At 34.3% G+C, this 18,890-nt stretch overlaps 1 protein-coding gene across 2 annotated transcripts in view; it reads right to left on the bottom strand.

The window, feature by feature from the left end:
- LOC144956107 (PCI domain-containing protein 2-like) overlaps positions 1–15,355 on the bottom strand; it is a 28,874-nt gene extending 13,519 nt beyond the window's left edge. For both annotated transcript variants that reach the window (XR_013641880.1, XM_078886457.1), the window contains exons 1-7: positions 15,206–15,355; positions 14,498–14,539; positions 13,163–13,284; positions 10,254–10,319; positions 4,349–4,445; positions 3,018–3,121; positions 1,699–1,774 (exon numbers count right to left, since the gene is read on the bottom strand). Coding sequence is in view for 1 of the 2 variants with exons in the window: in XM_078886457.1 (XP_078742583.1) it covers positions 1,699–1,774; positions 3,018–3,121; positions 4,349–4,445; positions 10,254–10,319; positions 13,163–13,284; positions 14,498–14,539; positions 15,206–15,241 (543 nt within the window). In the remaining variant the exon portion in view is untranslated. The remainder of the gene's footprint in view (positions 1–1,698; positions 1,775–3,017; positions 3,122–4,348; positions 4,446–10,253; positions 10,320–13,162; positions 13,285–14,497; positions 14,540–15,205) is intronic.
- Positions 15,356–18,890: the final 3,535 nt, after the last annotated feature.

The raw sequence follows: 18,890 nt of genomic DNA, 5'->3' as shown, positions 1-18,890 counted from the left end.
GTAATTCTCATTATTAATCAGACTATAAACATTTAAGGTTACACATAGTTTTGTGGGTTGCTCCGTTATACTTCCGGATGGCAATGTTGTGAACTTCTTAGCCAAGCGCATACTATCTATATAAAAAAGCTCAAGCCCATGCACGCCTCTGCCCACCATGGCAGATCAGAAGATCCAACCCAGGAGATAGAGACTGGAGGTATTTTCCTCAATATTTTTCTACATGAGTGAATACTGAATAAATTGCTATTCTTTTTTTTTTTTTTTTTAACCTCAGGAATGTCTGTCCTCACTTTACCAGTTTAAGGTTTATCTCCAGCTTTTAAATACGACAATAAACAGGTATAGGGATATTGACCTTAAAAAAAAAAAATTATAAAATAATAAAAAATTGCTAACCTATTCTTTTTTAAAAATTATGGTTGTTCCGTACAGCCCATGTTCAATTTTTGCCAACAAGCACAGAACTAATGGCTGGCAAAATTTATTTTTAAAAAACTTTTACAGATTGATAGAAACGAGTAACTTGACAATCTTCTTAAAATTAAGGGTAATTCTACCACCCGTTGACTCAAATGGTTATTTTAAAAATCTTCCAGGACATATTGATTGTCAAAAATTTGACCTTTGGGAATTGCCATCTGACTGCCCTGTTGCCAGATTCATTTGCACGCATCAACAGACTTTATTAGCAGACCGATTTTAATGTTGATGGCACAAATGATTCATTTCAATCTATCTTAACCCTCTCCTTACCACCTATTGGAAAATCGTCACAAAGTTACGATGCAACCGTCACTTTTCTCATCCAGATTTCATTTCTTTTTGCTATAGTTGTAAAAACATAACATAATGTAATAGAGCTCATATTGTCGATACAATATTATGTATAGAATGTGCTTGTTGCTTTTCTGTTTGAGTAAGAAATGTCTGGTTTTTTTTGTGTTGGGTGGGCGTGGCGTGAAGTTTTGGGGGAAATTCTGAAAATGGCTGGTACGGAAATGTTTGTTTTTAAGGGTTTTACGGCGCTTGCAACACATTTAGGTTATATCAGCGCCAGTAAAAAGGAAGAAAATGGGATAGTAAAAAGTTCTAGAATTACAATTAAAGCACCCAAGAAAAAGTAAGACAAAGGGGAACTGAGAACAAATAGGGATCAGATGTAGATTCAAAGAGCATACCACCAATGTACTTAGTTTGAAATCACCTACAAGTCTCATCCAGACACAAGCACAAAATCCAACAAAGAGGAACACACTCAAATCCTTACATTATACATTCATAATAACAAATATATTAATACATAACAGAGAGATGATTTACAAGGAAAAAATATCATCTCCCAAAACAATAACTATGCATTTGACTGTTTCCCTCCCAGCTAGGATTCCGTCCAGTGCCAGGACAAAACCAAGTAATCTCATTCCGAGACAAAGACAGAAAGCATGTTGGAATACAGATATATGGGGATAGAAGACACAGTATGTACCTCCCTGCCCGCTGTGGGAGGTCAGGAACCCAACCCAGGCTGGTAAGGAAAGGGTTAACATCCACAATCCTATAGTATATAATAATTAAAATAGATGAGTATCTATTCGTGATAACCTTTATTTCTTCGCAAAAATTGATGGTTCTCCACTGGTAATTAAAAAAAAAACCCAAAAAAACCAAAAGGCTTTAATTTTGAATTGTGCTCACCTTGAAGTATATTTTAAACAGCTGGTTGACCAGATTGAGCATCCCCCACTTCTTGGAGTCTTCTATGGCAGATCGACTGTGGAAAAGAAAAATACTGGATGATTGATTGTGATTGAGGTCAAAGCCTTGTGACACAGCAACGTGTAGAGCATCTAATATATATATATACAAATTTGTGACAACATTATGGTAAAATTGGGGGTCCTGACAGCTCGGTTGTTAGAGCACTCGCTTCATGCGCAAAGGGATCAAGATTGATTCCAGTTGCAGTAGAGATTTTTTTTCTGACCTCCTGTCCACCCAGCAGTGAATGGGTAGCTGAGTCTGTTAGATTTGGCGGAAAGTATTTTGTGATACACTTAAATCCTATCCAAAAGATAGCAAGCAATTGCTACTGTCATTTTCATGCTATAGAAACTGGGATAAAATCCGGCTCCATGGGCCGAATGGTTCTGAAGGACTAATAGACTTCAAACTATTGAACTAAGTAATTTCAGATATCAATTTCAGAAACTTCATAATTTTTTATTTTTTTTCGGTATTTTAGTGAAAACAAGTTTCTTTTAAAAAATGAGGAAGATACAAAGAATAATAAAGGAAAAACAACAAACAAGGCAAATGAAACCGTTCCTTGTATTTGTTGTTGTTTCTTTTTGTAAAGGGTTATAGGCACTTGCGACACATTTAGCGTCAGTAAAAAGGAAAGAAAATGGGATTGTCAAAAAATGACTTATTTACCATTGAAATCACACTGGAAAAAGTAAGACATGAAGAATGGTTCCATTAGGGAACAGATGCAGATTTCAAGAGCATACTTAGTTTGAGGTCACCTAAATATATCATCCTGACACAAGCACATGTCCCCACTAAGAGGTACTCAAATGTTTACAAATCACATGTAAAACAAATACAGTGCATAACAGAGAGATGATTTACAAGACAAAAAATATCATCTCCCAAAACTATCTATACATTTGACTGTTCCCCTCAAAGTTAGGGTATCTGGCCAGGGCCAGGGCAAAACCAAGTAATTTCATTCCAAGACAAAGACAGAAAGCATGCTGGAAAACAGATACAAGGGGATAGAAGACACAGCAAGTACCTTTCAAGAAACCCCATCCAGTAGTTCCTTATAGACAAGAGTTCGTGAATTGTGAGTTTGCTAATATATAGAAATTGGGGTGTATTCTCAATTATAACAGGTTTCCACAATATGTGCATGGTTTTCCCATATTGCCCCCCCCCCCTCCCCCGACCCAAATGGCCTAGCCAATTTATCCTTAAATTTCTCTATCCAATTTCCTTCATTAACAACATACTTATCGGAGGCGCAGACTCTGAACAAAGACATGAGATTCTCCGCTGCCTTCTCCAACATCTCTCCTGCCTTCCGTCGATTTTTCTTGGACACCTGAATGTCAGCCTGAAAGAGAAAAAAGACTATTTTATCAAGGGGCAGCGTGGATCAGTGGTACGGTCTTTGCTTCCTACCCGAAAGGTACCGAGTTCAATCACCCACCGCTGCCATGTGTGGCCTTGAGAAAGTCACTTCGCCCTAGCTCACTTTGCGACGCTGCTCTGCGACTGACACCTGGATTATTCCAGTTTTCCCTTGGAATAGACCCTAAAGATAAATTTCCCCTTGGGGATGAATAAAGGGAATTTTATTTATTTATATATTTTTTTAACACCATCAAACTCGAGCTTTTTGAGCTTTTAAAAAAATATAGCGCAGTGTCCACTAAACGTGCCCAAAGCGCTTTACAAAGGGTCCCTGTACAACAGCAACACGTAACATGTAGAATGGGACATGACGCTTGTTAGACGATATTGCATTTTTTTTTTTTCGACAGAAACAAACAACGTTAACGGCCAGGCACTCATTTTACACCTGAACATGATGAGAGAATGTGAGTAATATTATTCATTATTATCTATTTATCCAATATATCAATAAAATACTGCTCAATGATAAATAAGAAAGAAGAAAGGAAGGTAAAAGGATATCCATTGTTTGTTTCTTTGTGTGTGTGTGTGTGTGTGTGTGTGTGTGTGTGTGTGTGTGTGCTACAATAGATGATATTTGTTTAAACAAAATAGCATACCTGCCTACTTGAAAATTTCAAATTCAGTAAGAAATACAAAATTCATCAGTAATTAATTGTTAAATTTCAGTAATACTTAAGCAAACAAAAATTATAATCATAGATACACTCTTTTATATATGTAAAATAAACTTACCATGTTAGATAGAGGACAGCCTGATAAAATAATATTGGGGTTCTTTTCCTTACAAAAGGCTATCACACCATTGTCTTTCCCTAGCATTGAGATTTTTTATTGTAGCATGCGGTAAATAATGAAAAAAAAAAAAAAAAAACATTTAATTTAATGTTGCGACCAGTTGTATCAGTAATTTTTCTTCTATTTCCGTAAGTCTGTAATTGTCCTTACACTTCCGTAACAATTACGAACGGTCCGTAATAATAGTCAGGTATGAAATAGTCACCAGTTCTGCCCCACAGATAAAGCACACCAACAGAAAACCTACTGTAAGTAACCTTAAAACGTTTACATAAAAAAGGCCTATTATAAGAGAGAATCTATTTAATGAGTTCTGAATCACCTATTTTTGGTCTATACAACTTACACTGACTGCAAACAACCGTAGATCAAGAGCAATGGCAAACATCATCGGAAGGGCCCAGTTATCCTCTTTCTGCCCTTGAAGGGCCTTCAAGAAAGCTCTTGGGACATGTCAAGGAACCGTATCCAGAAATGAGAATATATCTAATAACTCAGTGACTCTTATTAAGAAATGAAATGAATAGGAAAGTGCCAGAAGACAACAGAGAATAAAAACTTTGCGGTGGCAATGGGTGCTCGAACCCGTGACCTTACTGGTACGACAACTCCGCCTGGCTGGGGAGATCGTGACTCTACCGTATAAGCTATCCACGACCCATCACATTCTATTGTGAAAGTGAATCAAACAAATTTTCTTGATCGCCCAATCATGTAAGGGTGCCCCGAGAGCTAGAAGAAATTTTTTTTTTAATTTTTCCGACCCCCATTGTCCACCCAGCAGTGAATGGGTAGCTGGTTCTGTAAGGTCTTGTGGAAAGTACTTTGCGATAAACTAGCACCTTATCCAAAGGGTAGCACACTATATAAGAAGCGAGGATAAACTCCTGCTCCATGGGCCTAATGGCTCTGAAGGACTACAGCCATTCAGAAGAACAAGGCAGAGTAAAAAGCTTTCTCAGTCTTTTTAAATTTTTAATTAATTTTTTTTTAAGGGTTTTACGGCGCTTGCAACACATCTAGGTTATATCAGTGCCAGTAAAAAGGAAGAAAATGGGAAAGCAAAAAGTTCTAGAATTACAATTAAAGCAGTCAAGAGAAAGCAAGACAAAGGGGAACTGGGAATAAATAGGGATCAGATGTAGATTCCAAGAGCATACCACCAATGTACTTAGTATGAGATCACCTAAAAGTCTCATCCAGACACAGGCACAGTCCCCACTAAGAGGAAAACACTCAAATGTTTACAAATAAAATATATATAATACATAATACAGTGCATAACAGAGAGATGATTTACAAGGGAAAAAAAATATCATCTCCCAAAACTTAACTATACATTTGACTGTTTCCCTCCCAGCCAGGGTATCCGGCCAGAGCCAGGACAAAACCAAGTAATCTCATTCCAAGACAAAGACAGAAGGCATGTTGGAAAACTGTTATAAGGGGATAGTAGACACAGTATGTACCCCCCTGCCCACTATGGGAGGTCAGGAACCCCACCCACTTTCTCAGTCTATGAGAAGAATCTAGAAAGAAAGAGACTAATCTACTTGTCAGAAATACACGTCCTTGTATGTTGTTGTTGTATCACGTGAGCCAAATACAGCACATCAATATGACTCATTAAATAGCATACACCATATTTTCTGGACTAAAAGAAGCACTAACTAAAATTGGTTTTAAATATCTCTAAAGGACTACTGCCATTCATTTAATATGAGAGTCAAGAAGTTTCTAAGTCTATGAGAAGAATCTAGAGAGAGAAAGACTAATCTACATGTCAGAGATATTATACAACATTGCAGGTTGTTGTTGTTGTTGTTGTATGTGAGCCAAAATCAACATATCAATACTATAATTCACTAATTAGCCTAACACATTTTCCAGACTATAAGACACACTGAGCTGCACTATTTTTTAAAATTAAATTTATCCTAGCATAAGCCTGGGTATAAGCCACACCCTATTCCGATAGGAACCAATGCGTAATTTCAGTCATCATTTATTCGTTACAATGTCATAAAGACTACACACTTGGCTGACGCAGACAAGTTAAAATACTAGTATTATCAATGCGTGATTTCAGTCATCATTTATTTGTTACAATATCATAAAGACTACACACTTGGCTGACACAGACAAGTTAAAATACTAGTATTATCAATGTGTGATTTCAGTCATCATTTATTTGTTACAATGTCATAAAGACTACACACTTGGCTGACACAGACAAGTTAAAATACTAGTATTATCAATGTGTGATTTCAGTCATCATTTATTTGTTACAATGTCATAAAGACTACACACTTGGCTGACACAGACAAGTTAAAATACTAGTATTATCAATGTGTAATTTCAGTCATCATTTATTCGTTACAATGTCATAAAGACTACACACTTGGCTGACGCAGACAAGTTAAAATACTAGTATTATCAATGCGTGATTTCAGTCATCATTTATTTGTTACAATAAGAAAACAACAGCCATGAAGACTACACATTAGGATGACAGGGACAAGGTAAAATACTAGTATTGATCATGAGTGATTACTGTCGTTTATTCGTTACAATGGCAGAAAGACTTGGCTGACAGGGACAAGGTAAAATACTAGTATTATCAATGTGTGATTTCAGTCATCATTTATTTGATACAATAAGAAAACAACAGGCATGAAGACTACACATTAGGATGACACTGACAAGGTAAAATACTAGTATTAACCATGAGTGATTACTGTCGTTGTTTATTCGTTACAATGGCAGAAAGACTTGGCTGACAGGGACAATGTAAAATACTAGTTTTATCAATGTGTGATTTCAGTCATCATTTATTTGATACAATAAGAAAACAACAGGCATGAAGACTACACATTAGGATGACACTGACAAGGTAAAATACTAGTATTAACCATGAGTGATTACTGTCGTTGTTTATTCGTTACAATGGCAGAAAGACTTGGCTGACAGGGACAATGTAAAATACTAGTTTTATCAATGTGTGATTTCAGTCATCATTTATTTGATACAATAAGAAAACAACAGGCATGAAGACTACACATTAGGATGACACTGACAAGGTAAAATACTAGTATTAACCATGAGTGATTACTGTCGTTGTTTATTCGTTACAATGGCAGAAAGACTTGGCTGACAGGGACAATGTAAAATACTAGTTTTATCAATGTGTGATTTCAGTCATCATTTATTTGATACAATAAGAAAACAACAGCCATGAAGACTACACATTAGGATGACAGGGACAAGTAAAATAATAGTATTGATCATGAGTGATTACTGTCGGTGTTTATTCGTTACAATGGCAGAAAGACTTGGCTGACAGGGACAAGGTAAAATGCTAGTATTATTAGTCGTCCATTTTTTCGTTATAAACTGAAAATACTAGTTTTAACCACTTGTGATTGCAGTCCTTGTTTATTCGTTACAATGTCATTACAACAGCCATATGACTACACACTTAGCTGATTCAGTCAAGGTAAAATACCAGCATTAGTGATGCGTAATTTCTGTTGTTGTTTATTAGTTACAAAATATATAAAAAGACATTGAACAAAAAAGGACAAATGTGAAGACATGAGTAGCTCCATCTGTTACAAGAGTAAGTAATAAGTAAGTATAGTAATAAGTAAGTAAATAGTAAGTAATAAGTAAGTATAGTAAGTAAGTAAATAAGTAGTAAAAAGTAAGTAAGAATAAATAAGTAATAAATATAAGTAAGTAATAATAAGTAAGTAAGTAAATATAGTAAGTAGTAAGTAAATAAGTAAGTAAGTAAGTAAATAAGTAAGTAAGTAAGTAAGTAAATAAGTAAGTAAGTAAATAAGAAGTAGTAAAGTAATAAGTAAGTAAAGTAAGTAATAAGAAGTAAGTAAGTAAAGTAAGTAAAGTAAGTAAATATAGTAAGTAAGTAAGTAAGATAAGTAATAATAAGTAAGTAAATAAAGTAATAAGTAAGTAAGTAAAATAAGTAAGTAAGTAAATAGTAAGTAATAAGTGAAGTAAATAAGTAAGTAAGTAATAGTAAGTAGTAAGTAAATAAGTAAGTAAGTAAGTAATAGTAAGTAAATAGTAAGTAAGTAAGTAATATAATAAGTAAATAAGTAAGTAAGTAATAAGTAATAAGTAAATAAGTAATTAAGAAGTAAGTAAAAAATAGAATAATAAATAGTAAGTCAAGTAAGTAAGTATAAGTAAGTAAATAAGTAAGTAAGTAAGAAATAAGTAAAATAATAAGATAAGATAAGTAGTAAGTAAGTAAAAGTAAGTAAGTAAGTAATATAGTAAGATAAGTAAGTAAAAGTAAGTAAATAATAAGTAAGGTAAGTAATAGTAAGTAATAAGTAAGTAAGTAATATAAGTAAATAAGTAAGTAAGTAAGATAAGTAAGTAAATAAGTAAGTATAAGTAGTAAGTAAGTAAGTAAGTAAGTAAGTAAGATAAGTAAGTAAGATAATGTAAGTAAGTAAGTAAGTAAATAAGTAAGTAAGTAAGTAAGTAAATAGTAAGTAAATAAGTATAAGTAAGATAAGTAGTAAGTAAGTAAGTAAGTAAGTAAGTAAGTAAAAAGTAAGTAAGTAAAGTAAAGTAAGTAAGTAAGTAATAAGTAATAAAGTAAGTAAAGTAATAAGTAAGTAAGTAAGTAAATAAGTAAGTAAGTAAGTAAAGTAGTAAGTAAGTAAGTAATAAGTAAGTAAGTAAGTAATAGTAAGTAAGTAAGTAAGTAAGTAAGTAAGTAAGTAAAGTAAGTAAGATAAGTAAGTAAGTATAATAAGTAAGTAATAGTAAGTAGTAAGTAAGTAAGTAAGTAAGTAAGTAAGTAATAAGTAAAAGTAGAAGTAAGATAAGTAAGAAGTAAGTAAGTAATAAGTAAGTAAATAAGTAAGTAAGTAAGTAAGTAAGTAAGTAAATAAGTAAGAAGTAAGTAAGTAAGTAAGTAAAGTAAGTAAGTAAGTAAGTAAGTAAGTAATAAGTAAAGTAATAATGTAATAAGTAATAGTAATAAGTAAGTAAGTAAGTAAGTAAGAGTATAAGTAAGTATTAAGTAATAAGTAAGTAAGTAAGTAAGTATAAGTAAGTAAGTAAGTAAGTAAGTAAGTAAGAGTTAAGTATAGTAGTAAGTAAGTAAGTAAGTAAGTAATAATAGTAAGATATAAGTAAGTAAGTATAGAAGTAAGTAAGTAATAGTAAGTAAGTAAAGTAAAGTAGAAAAGTAAGTAGTAAGTAAGTAAGTAAGTAAGTTAAGTAAGTAAGTAAGTAAGTAATAATAAGTAAGTATAAGTAAATAAATATAATAAGTAAGTAAGTAATAGGTAAGATAAGTAAGATAAAGTAAAGTAATAATAAGAATAAGTAAGTAAGTAAGTAAGTAAGTAAGTAAGTAAGTAAGTAAGTAATGTAATAAGTATAGTAAGTTAAAGTAAGTATAAGTAAAGTAAGTAATAAGATAATATAAGTTGAAATAAGTAATGTAATAAGAATAAGTAATAGTAAGTTATAATATTTTTTTGTTTGTTGCTTAGGTCTCTTCCAACACAATTGAAGTTATATGAGAGACCGCTGAAGCAAAAAAAAAGCAATCTAACAAAATAGTACTAATGTCAATCAAAATCATAACCTAAGATATCATAAGCTAAATTATAAATAACCAAGAACAAACAGGCAGAGGATTTACAGGAAAAAAAATATCCCTGTCAAAAATACAATCACAAACCAAAGAAGCAGGATAGGCTAGTAAAGAAAAGAAGAAACGACATCACTATCGGATCGTACACCCATGCGAACATCATAGGTATATGATTCAAGGGTGATGCTCCCATCCAACCACCCGCAAGTAAGTAAGTAAGTAAATAAGTAAGTAAGTAAGTAAGTAAGTAAGTAATAAGTAAGTAAAGTAAGTAAGTAAGTAAGTAAGTAAGTAATAAGTAAGTAAGTAAGTAAGTAAGTAAGTAAGTAAGTAAGTAAGTAAGTAAAGTAAGTAAAGTAAGTAAGTAAGTAAGTAAGTAAGTAAGTAAGTATAGTAAGTAAATAAGTAAGTAAGTAAGTAAGTAAGTAAGTAAGTAAGTAAGTAAGTAAGTAAGTAATAAGTAAGTAAGTAAGTAAGTAAGTAAGTATAAGTAAGTAAGTAAGTAAGTAAGTAAGTAAGTAAGTAAGTAAGTAAGTAAGTAAGTAAGTAAGTAAGTAAGTAATGCAAGTTACATCATCTGACCATGATAAACTATAAAAAAGGATACTGGACAACATTTGACTGACTGTTGTAGGCCTCGATGAAATTGTGCTCCACCACAGCTTTGCAGCATCTGGATATTTTTTTAAAATATTAATAATAATAAAAATATATGCATCATGGAGATATTTATTATAATATAATAATAATAATAATAATAATAATAATAATAATAATAATAATAATAATAATAATAATAATAATAATAATAATAATAATAATAATAATAATAATAATAATACACATGTATACAGCGTTCATTCTCTTGTGCGGATATGTGGTCTAGTGGTATAAAACTCGCTTTTGGATCAGAAGGTCCTGGGTTCGAGCCTCATGCTCGGCGCATAGTTGAGTCCTTAGAAAAGGCTCTTTACTCACATTATCTCACCGTAATCAGGTGTAAAATGAGTACCTGGCCGTTAACAGTGTTGTCTTTGTCCGAAAAATTGTAATATCGCCTAACAGACGTTATGTCCCGTCCTACATATTAAATGTTGCTGTTGACCAGGGACCCCTTGTAAAGCGCTTTGAGCACATTTAGTGGAAATTGCTCTATATAAAAGCTCAATTTTTTTTTTAATTTTGTAAAAATACAAGCTCTGGGCACCTTACAATCTAAATTATCAATTGAAAAAAAAAATATTTACAATCGAGCAAACAATACAAACAATTTATAGACAAATCAAAGGTATGTAACGTCAGTAAAAGCAAATACAGAAAAGATGTGTCTTGAGATTCTTTTTAAAGGCAGGCAAAGACTTGGGACTCCCTCAGACCATTAATTATTTATAGGGACAAATAACGCAGCAGGCACTGGTGTAAAACATAAAATCTGAAACGGTGTGTATGAAACAAAGCCAGACAAAGCAGAAAGAAAAATACAAGAAAAAACAAACCATCCCCCAAAAATTCAGCCTGCCTCCGCAAATCAACCCAAGACATTCACATAAACATTTGAATTCGATGGTTGAATTGAAACGTCCATTTCATTTGTCTATTGTTAGTTATAATAAGTATCATAAGATTTCGATTTTTCATATTATTTCAATTTTTCTCATTTATGTATGTAATTTTATACTGGTTGGGAAGTCCGAAATTTGAGATTTAAAAAGAAGTGTGGAAAGTTTACATAATCTTTAAATCAATATGTAAACATTATCTTAAGTTGTTGCCATCTCACTTGGGAGTCACAATAGCTGAGTTGGTAGAGCATTTACTTCATACGGAAAGGGACCTGAATCGATCCTGGGTAAAGCCAAGTATTTTGTCTGACCTCCCCATCCACCCAACAGTTATTGAGTAGCTGGGTCTTTTAGACCATAGACTGGTGTCCTATCCTAAGGGTAGCAAGCAATAGCTATTGTAAATTTCATACTAAGAAACCGGGATAAACTCCGTCTTTATAGGCCTAATGGCTTTGATGGATTGAGAAGATCTCTGCGGCTTTGAGGTCTTGTGGTATGACACTCGCTTTCGGATCAGAAGGTCCTGGGTTCAAACCTCGCATTCTCTCACCGTACTAAGGTGTAAAATGAGTACCTGGCCGTTAACAGATTGTACAGGCCTGTAAATGGTTGGTGAAAAAATTGTCAGAACTTTTTGAACACGCGAAAATAGACACAACAGGACAAAAATATGGACACAACACAGATATGACACATCAATTGACTAGTCAAATCATGTCACTTTCCCCTACTTATTTATAATGAGGTCCTTATTTTATGGTATAAAAAAAAAAAAATCCCAATTATTTAAGGTCCCTGGTCTGAGTTAGTTGTAAAATGAAAGGAAGGGAACAATTCCTACCCTTTTGAAGGATGTGTATCTAGACATCTAGTGCTCGACACGGGATCTGCGTATCTTCACTCCTGTTTGTGTTAAATGTTTACGCTGATTCTTTCGTTTATTTGGATTAATTTTTATATAGAAATTCTTATAGAAGAAGAAGAAGAAGAAGAAGAAGAAGAAGAAGAAGAAGAAGAAGAAGAAGAAAGAAGAAGAAGAAGAAGAAGACGATGACGACGAAGAAGAAGAAGAAGAAGAAGAAGAAGAAGAAGAAGAAGAAGAAGAAGAAGAAGAAGAAGAAGAAGAAGAAGAAGAAGAGGAGGAGGTGGTGCGGTGGTGTGAGAGCTTTCGAAGAAGAATATATATTTCGAAGAAAAATAATTATTTCGCATTATATGATTTCCGTGCCACATCGGGACGGAACCAAAGAAATATAGAGACTGAGAAATAAGAACCGGAGATATGCATGTGTGTAGCAAAATAGAGAGAAACCTTCCGGTCCGGTTCGACACACTTCTGTGTGTGCGTTATTTACTGACTATGTGTGTGTGTGAAGACGAATCGCGCAAACTTCGCGACCTCTCTCTCGCTGGCAGTGGCACAGTAGCCAAGCAGTGAATACATAAACGTCTCGTGGAGCGTGTAGGTGGCATGATAATATTATAGCTAACTGATAGACGGCATGTTTTGTCTTTGATGAGACAATAAAAAAAAATTTTGTGTGTTGTTTTTTTAAGTCGGCATTTGAAACGGAATAAAATCTAATTTTTTCGAGGAACGAAATAAAAGTCTTTTATTTCATTTTTTATTAGTTCTGTTCTTTGGCGTTACGAATTTTATTTTTACTATTATCTTTTATTTTTTATTTTTTTTAGCACTTATAGAGCAAAATCGTACTGTCGGAAATCCGACAATAGACGGAAGATTTACAGGCCTGATTGTAATATTGCCTAACAGGCGACGTGTCCCGTCCTAAATGTAAAATGTTGTTGTTGGCCAGGGACCCCTTGTAAAGCACTTTGAGCATGTTTAGTGGATATTGCACTTTTAAAAAAATCTCAATCTCTAGTTTATTGTCAATCCGTTATGATCATTTCAATGAATTTCAATCTTAAATGGAATCAAATCTACCTGAGGTGAGAGGCCACTATCTCATCGTAAGGTGACATGAGAACACGACGACACTGGTTATCGGCCTTGTCCAGATGGAGAAGGGGGCTGGCAATGTGGACATCACGGAAGGAAATCAAGCGCTGAAAAGTATTTTGTAAAAAAAAAAACAAAACGAAATTTTTTAAAATAATTTTTTTTTAATTTTAAAAACCCAGATGAATTCACCTCAAAGAATTTCACTAAAATCGGATTATTTAAATAACCAAATCACACCCATTATTTTTTGGGCTTTTTTCAAATCATTTGTGTAGATATTGTATATATTTTAATTGTCTTATTACTTTTTGTAAAAGTACCCTGAGACAAAAGTTGCCGTATCAACCTGCTTCAATCATACATATTTTGTGATGCATGAAATTTGGAAAATCATTATTGTCATGGTAAAAACTCTGCAATTTTGGACTGTATTTCCATAAAAATGTATTTGCTTACATGAAATTTAGTGGGTTTTTTTAAAATGTTAGTACGACTAAGATTTTTTTTTTTTTTTAATATAAAATATAAATTTTTAAAAAGCAACATTAAAAAACAGCAAACTTGAAATTGGAATCTATGGTTTTCGTTTGAATGATTTTAGCAAAAATAAGGCATCCAAATTTTACATTCAATACTTTAAAAAAGACATCAATTTCCTTTTTTAAAGTAAAGCATTGTTTAGCATGTTTGCGATAAATAATGTAATCCAAAACTATAGACCACAATTCAAAACTAAATGTTCAGAAAACAAATTGACCTTCAAGGGACAGAGATCGATCCAGAGTGATGTAAAGATTTTCATCTGATCCCCCTGTCCACCCAGCAATGATTGGGCAGCTGGAACTGTTAGATCTGGTGGAAAGTATTTTGTGATAGACTAGTGTCCTATTGAAATGGAAGCGAACAATTGCTATTGTCCACTTCACCATATGGAAACCAAGATAAACTCGGGTTCCATGGCTCTGAAGGGCTAAAAATTCAAGAAAAGTGAGTGAAGCAGGCACTTGCTGGGAACAAGAGATGAAGTGAGTAGGAAAGTGCCAGAAGACAATAGAGAATAACAAATTTTCGCGGCAGTGATGGGGGTTTGAACCCGCGACCTTACTGGTACGACAACTCCGCCTGGTTGGTGAGAGCGTGACTCTACCGTATGAGCTATCCACGATCCCAGATCATGCAACCTTATTTATATTTTATTTCTCTTTACCATTGTTATATAGACATAGAGACTGAAATAGCTAGCCAATGCTATTCCTCGGTGTTGCCAAAGTGGAGAAGATTAAAAGCAAACAAGGGATGGTGCAGTAGTGTACTTACAGCAGCATCGTCACTTTCATAATTTTGAATGGCCTCATCAACCTGTGAAGCAAAACCAATAATTTTTTTTAAAGTATTCAGTGCAACAATCAATATAAAAGTAGTAAGCAGTAGTAGTAGTAAGTGTAATCATGTACGAATCAAAATCTACCTTGTCATTTGAAAAACCAGCTTGCACATAAAAGTAAAAGTACTAATATACTTATAATAATAGTAATAGACATGCCTCTCCTCAATTTCAAAATCCAGGGACATTTACTTTTCCGGAATATTATATTATATTAAATCTTCAAATTTCAAATTTTAGGTTTGATGAAAGTAGTAGTGGTTTGAGTTTGATGATTGTAGTGGTAAATGTGCACTCAAATTTAAAAAATCGGGTCACAGGTACTAAGCCATTTATATCAGCCCATTGCTGGAGTGCCAAATGGACGTTTAGTTTACCAGTCTTAGTGACGACAGTGGTTGGATGATGATGACGTGGTGGTGGTTGTGGTTAGTTTGTGTAGCTTTTACTTTAGTGATAGGGATGATAGATGTTGTAGTTTGGGTGTTGCGACTATGGGGTAATTTGTTGAGTTGGAAGTTGGAATGGAAAAATCAAAACGAAGAAAAAAAAACATTTTAAAATTAAAAACACTCTTGACTCTTTGTGACTTGGATTTAAACCTGAGAAAGGCAGAACTACGAATTAAAATCAGAACATACCGCATGCAAATAAGAATTTAGTGACATGTGTGCCATGGTTATATTGCCAAAGCGTTAGAAATTGTTTTTGGTCCAACTTAATCCAGAAAATTTGAACGTTGAAGTCGAGATCTAAAAATCGAAGTGTTTTCTTCCTACAAAAGTCAAGAATAGTCTCCCTTACTTCGGGAAGTGAGGAGTGGGCAAAAATGAAGGCAATGTAGTTTTCTTTCCTCGTGATACTTTCCCCATTCATTCTTCTCTCCCCGCGGATTTTGTACGAAAAATCATAAAATTTCGCATCCAGAATTTTAAAAGAAAAAAGATATTTAGAAAAGAATAACAAAAAATAAAAAATAAGCAATGCATTATTTTACGTGTTTGATTTTAAGAACAAATATGTTTTCAACACCGACGCCTGCCCATTTACATCCACAAATCTAAAGATAGTATGCGCTTGACTAAGAAGCTCACAACATTGGAATCCGGAAGTATAACCAACACACAAAACTATGTATGTGTAACCTTATGTATAGCTTGACCGTGACCTTCGTAAAGTTATGGCCTGATACTGACCAAAAAGTGACATCAAAATGCCAGTCTTTTGCCACAAAATAAAACAAATCGTGAGTTGAATTCAATAGTTCAACCAATGAAGTAACTTTTTCCATGAGCTCTACTAACAACTCACTAAGCGGTGTAAAAACCAAATAATGACGTCAAACTCCAGTCCTTTTGGATTTCAGTGTCAGGCTATAACATAACGATGACTACGGCCTGACACTGAAACCCAAAAAGACGGGCATTTTGACGTCATTATTTGATTTTTGTACCGGATAGTGAGTTGTCGTTAGTAGTGTGCTCATGGAAACAAGTAGTCCCATTGGTGAACCATTGAATACAACTCACGATTTGTTTTCTTTTAAGGGAAAAGACTGGCATTTTGACGTAAATTTTTTGGTCAGTGTCAGGCTATTACTTTACGATGGCGACGGTCCTAGTGTCAGGCGATAAGAGAAAACGATGGCTACGATCAGAGTCTAAATTAATGGTAATCGAAATCACCTCAATTCTGAGTATTCGTAATAGAGGGCAGAGAGAGAGTCGTTGAATGTGACAGCCATTGTTTGTGTTTAGGCTCAAGAATTTTGATAATCTTCCGTGAAAAGTGTTCAAATCTGTTGTGTTCACACATGATTCGGGAAGAGCGTCCCAGTCTTTGATAGTGCTGGATGCTGCTATTGAATATTTGAAGATGTTTGAGTTTGTAGATTGGAGACAGAGAAAAAAAGGCCATGTTATAAGAAGGGGAATTGGATTCATTAGTCTGATGTCACGTCGCCCAGAAACGGTTGCCATCTTGGTTCTAAACAAAGAAAATCGTTACTTTTTATTCTTCATGCTGACTAGAACTTTTCATATGCCTTGTGATCAGAATGTGTAAAAGCCAAAACATGATAAAATTTATGTTTTTTTTTTCCCTCTGGATACGCTTTTATGCTCGCCGGAGAAATATTTCATAAGGGCGTCCGCCACTGTTCCGATAGTTTAGAGCCAGTGTTACTAAGTTACCATGCGTCATTAGGAAGGAAGTGACGTTACGACTGTTGAAGAGAATTGTGAACTTAAAATAGTCTTGCACAGCTCTGCCGTACTCTGGAAAAACCCATAATATTTAAACATTTGGCCAGAAAACTCGTCCTTCAAATATCGATCGATTTAAATGACCCTCATCTTGGAAAAAAATTTCAAACCTGGTTAATGTGGGTTTTTCCAGACTACAGCATCGCTGGTCATGATAAGTCGATTATGCGTGAATACTTGAGCTGTGAGCTTTTATATAGCGCAATATCCACTAAACGCGCTCAAAGCGCTTTACAAGGGTCCCTGGCCAACAGCAACATTTAACATGTAGGACGGGACACGACGCCTGTTAGGCGATAATGCGATTTTTTTCGGACCGATACAATGCTGTTAACAGCCAGGTACTCATTTTACACCTGAGTACGATGAGGGAATGTGAGTAAATTGCCTTCTCCGACCACACTCGCGATGGTTCAATTCCGAGATAAAGGAATTAAAGAGAAAAAAGAGACAGGCTGAAAGGAAATGGCGAAAGAGTGGCCTAACGGTATTTAAAGATATCTACAAAGCAGCTAAGTCGGCTCTTTATAACGCCATCACATGCGCAAAAAAGGCCCACTACAACGAAAAATTTCAAAGCATTACATCTTGCAAAGAACTGTTTTCCACCGCAAACGACCTTCTTGGCAGTAAGAAATCCACACCCCTTCCAGCGTCTAGAAATAACACCGAACTAGCTCAAAATTTTGCCAACTATTTCCACGACAAGATAAAATCCATTAGGGAAAACTTAGACAATACATCATCATCATCGTCACCGAGCTTTGGACCATTCCATGGAACGCCACTACATGTTTTCGATCCAGCCACTGAAGATGAAGTGAAGTCAGCCATTTTAGATAGCCCATCAAAATATTGTGACTTATTAGACCCCATCCCAACTAGTATTCTTAAGACTTGTATTGAAGAACTGTTACCAACAATAACTGAACTTATAAATAATTCGTTTGTCTCAGGTAGTTTCCCCGACTCGTTTAAACGTGCCATTGTTAAACCACTATTAAAGAAGTCCGATCTAAATGTAAACGAACTGAAAAATTACAGACCTGTCTCCAACCTTCCATATCTATCCAAAGTGCTTGAACGCATTGTGTTAAAAAGACTTTTGTATCATATCCATCTAAATAATTTAAGTGAAATTTTCCAATCTGCCTATAAATCGCATCATAGCACTGAAACTGCCCTTTTAAAAGTATGCACTGATATTCTTAATAGTATTGACAAAAATCATGTCTGTTTATTGACTATGTTGGACCTTTCGGCTGCATTTGACACCATTGATCACGAGATACTTATTAAACGATTAGAAATTACTTTTGGAATTAGAGACACTGCGCTTAGTTGGTTTAAATCATACCTAACATCAAGATCTCAGTCGGTTCTGATCGATGGCGCAGTATCAGAAACATTTCCTCTAAATTACGGCGTTCCGCAGGGGTCTGTCCTTGGTCCTGTTATTTTTACTCTTTATACTCAACCTCTTTCGGATATTTTTGTTAAAAATAAATTAATGTATCATTTCTATGCTGATGACACTCAGATCTATGTAAGCGATATCCCTAGTAATATCCCATCATTAATTACCCGTGTTGAAGACTGTATTAGAGATGTTAAATGCTGGATGGAAATTAACAAGTTAAAGCTGAATAATGAAAAGACAGAGGTGATGGTGTGTGGTAGAAAAAGTGTTTTGAAAGATGATTTTCTGAAGTTTACTCTAAATATAAATGGGTGCACAATTAACCTCTCAACGTGTGTGAAAAACCTCGGGGTAATGCTAGATCAACATATGACTATGCAGGCACAGTTTGATTCTCTATGTAGAAGTTTGACAATAGGCTTAAAAAGAATTGCTTCAGTTAGACCTTTCCTAACAAGAGAAGTAACATGCAAACTAATAACATCTTTCATACTATCTAAAATAGATTACTTTAATTCGTTAATCTCGAATGTAAGCAACGATAAAATATCACGCCTTCAAAGTATCCAGAATGCGGCTGCTAAATTGATTTTAAGAAAGAAGATAACATCCTACTCGTTGCCACTTTTGTATGAGCTGCAT

This window comes from Berghia stephanieae, chromosome 10 (genome assembly GCF_034508935.2).
Source record: "Berghia stephanieae isolate SIO BIC M18660-M18661 chromosome 10, UCSD_Bste_1.3, whole genome shotgun sequence".
Lineage (NCBI taxonomy): Eukaryota > Metazoa > Mollusca > Gastropoda > Nudibranchia > Aeolidiidae > Berghia > Berghia stephanieae.
The sequence above is the reverse complement of the archived record's forward strand: the minus strand, read 5'-3'. Positions and strand labels throughout refer to the sequence as shown.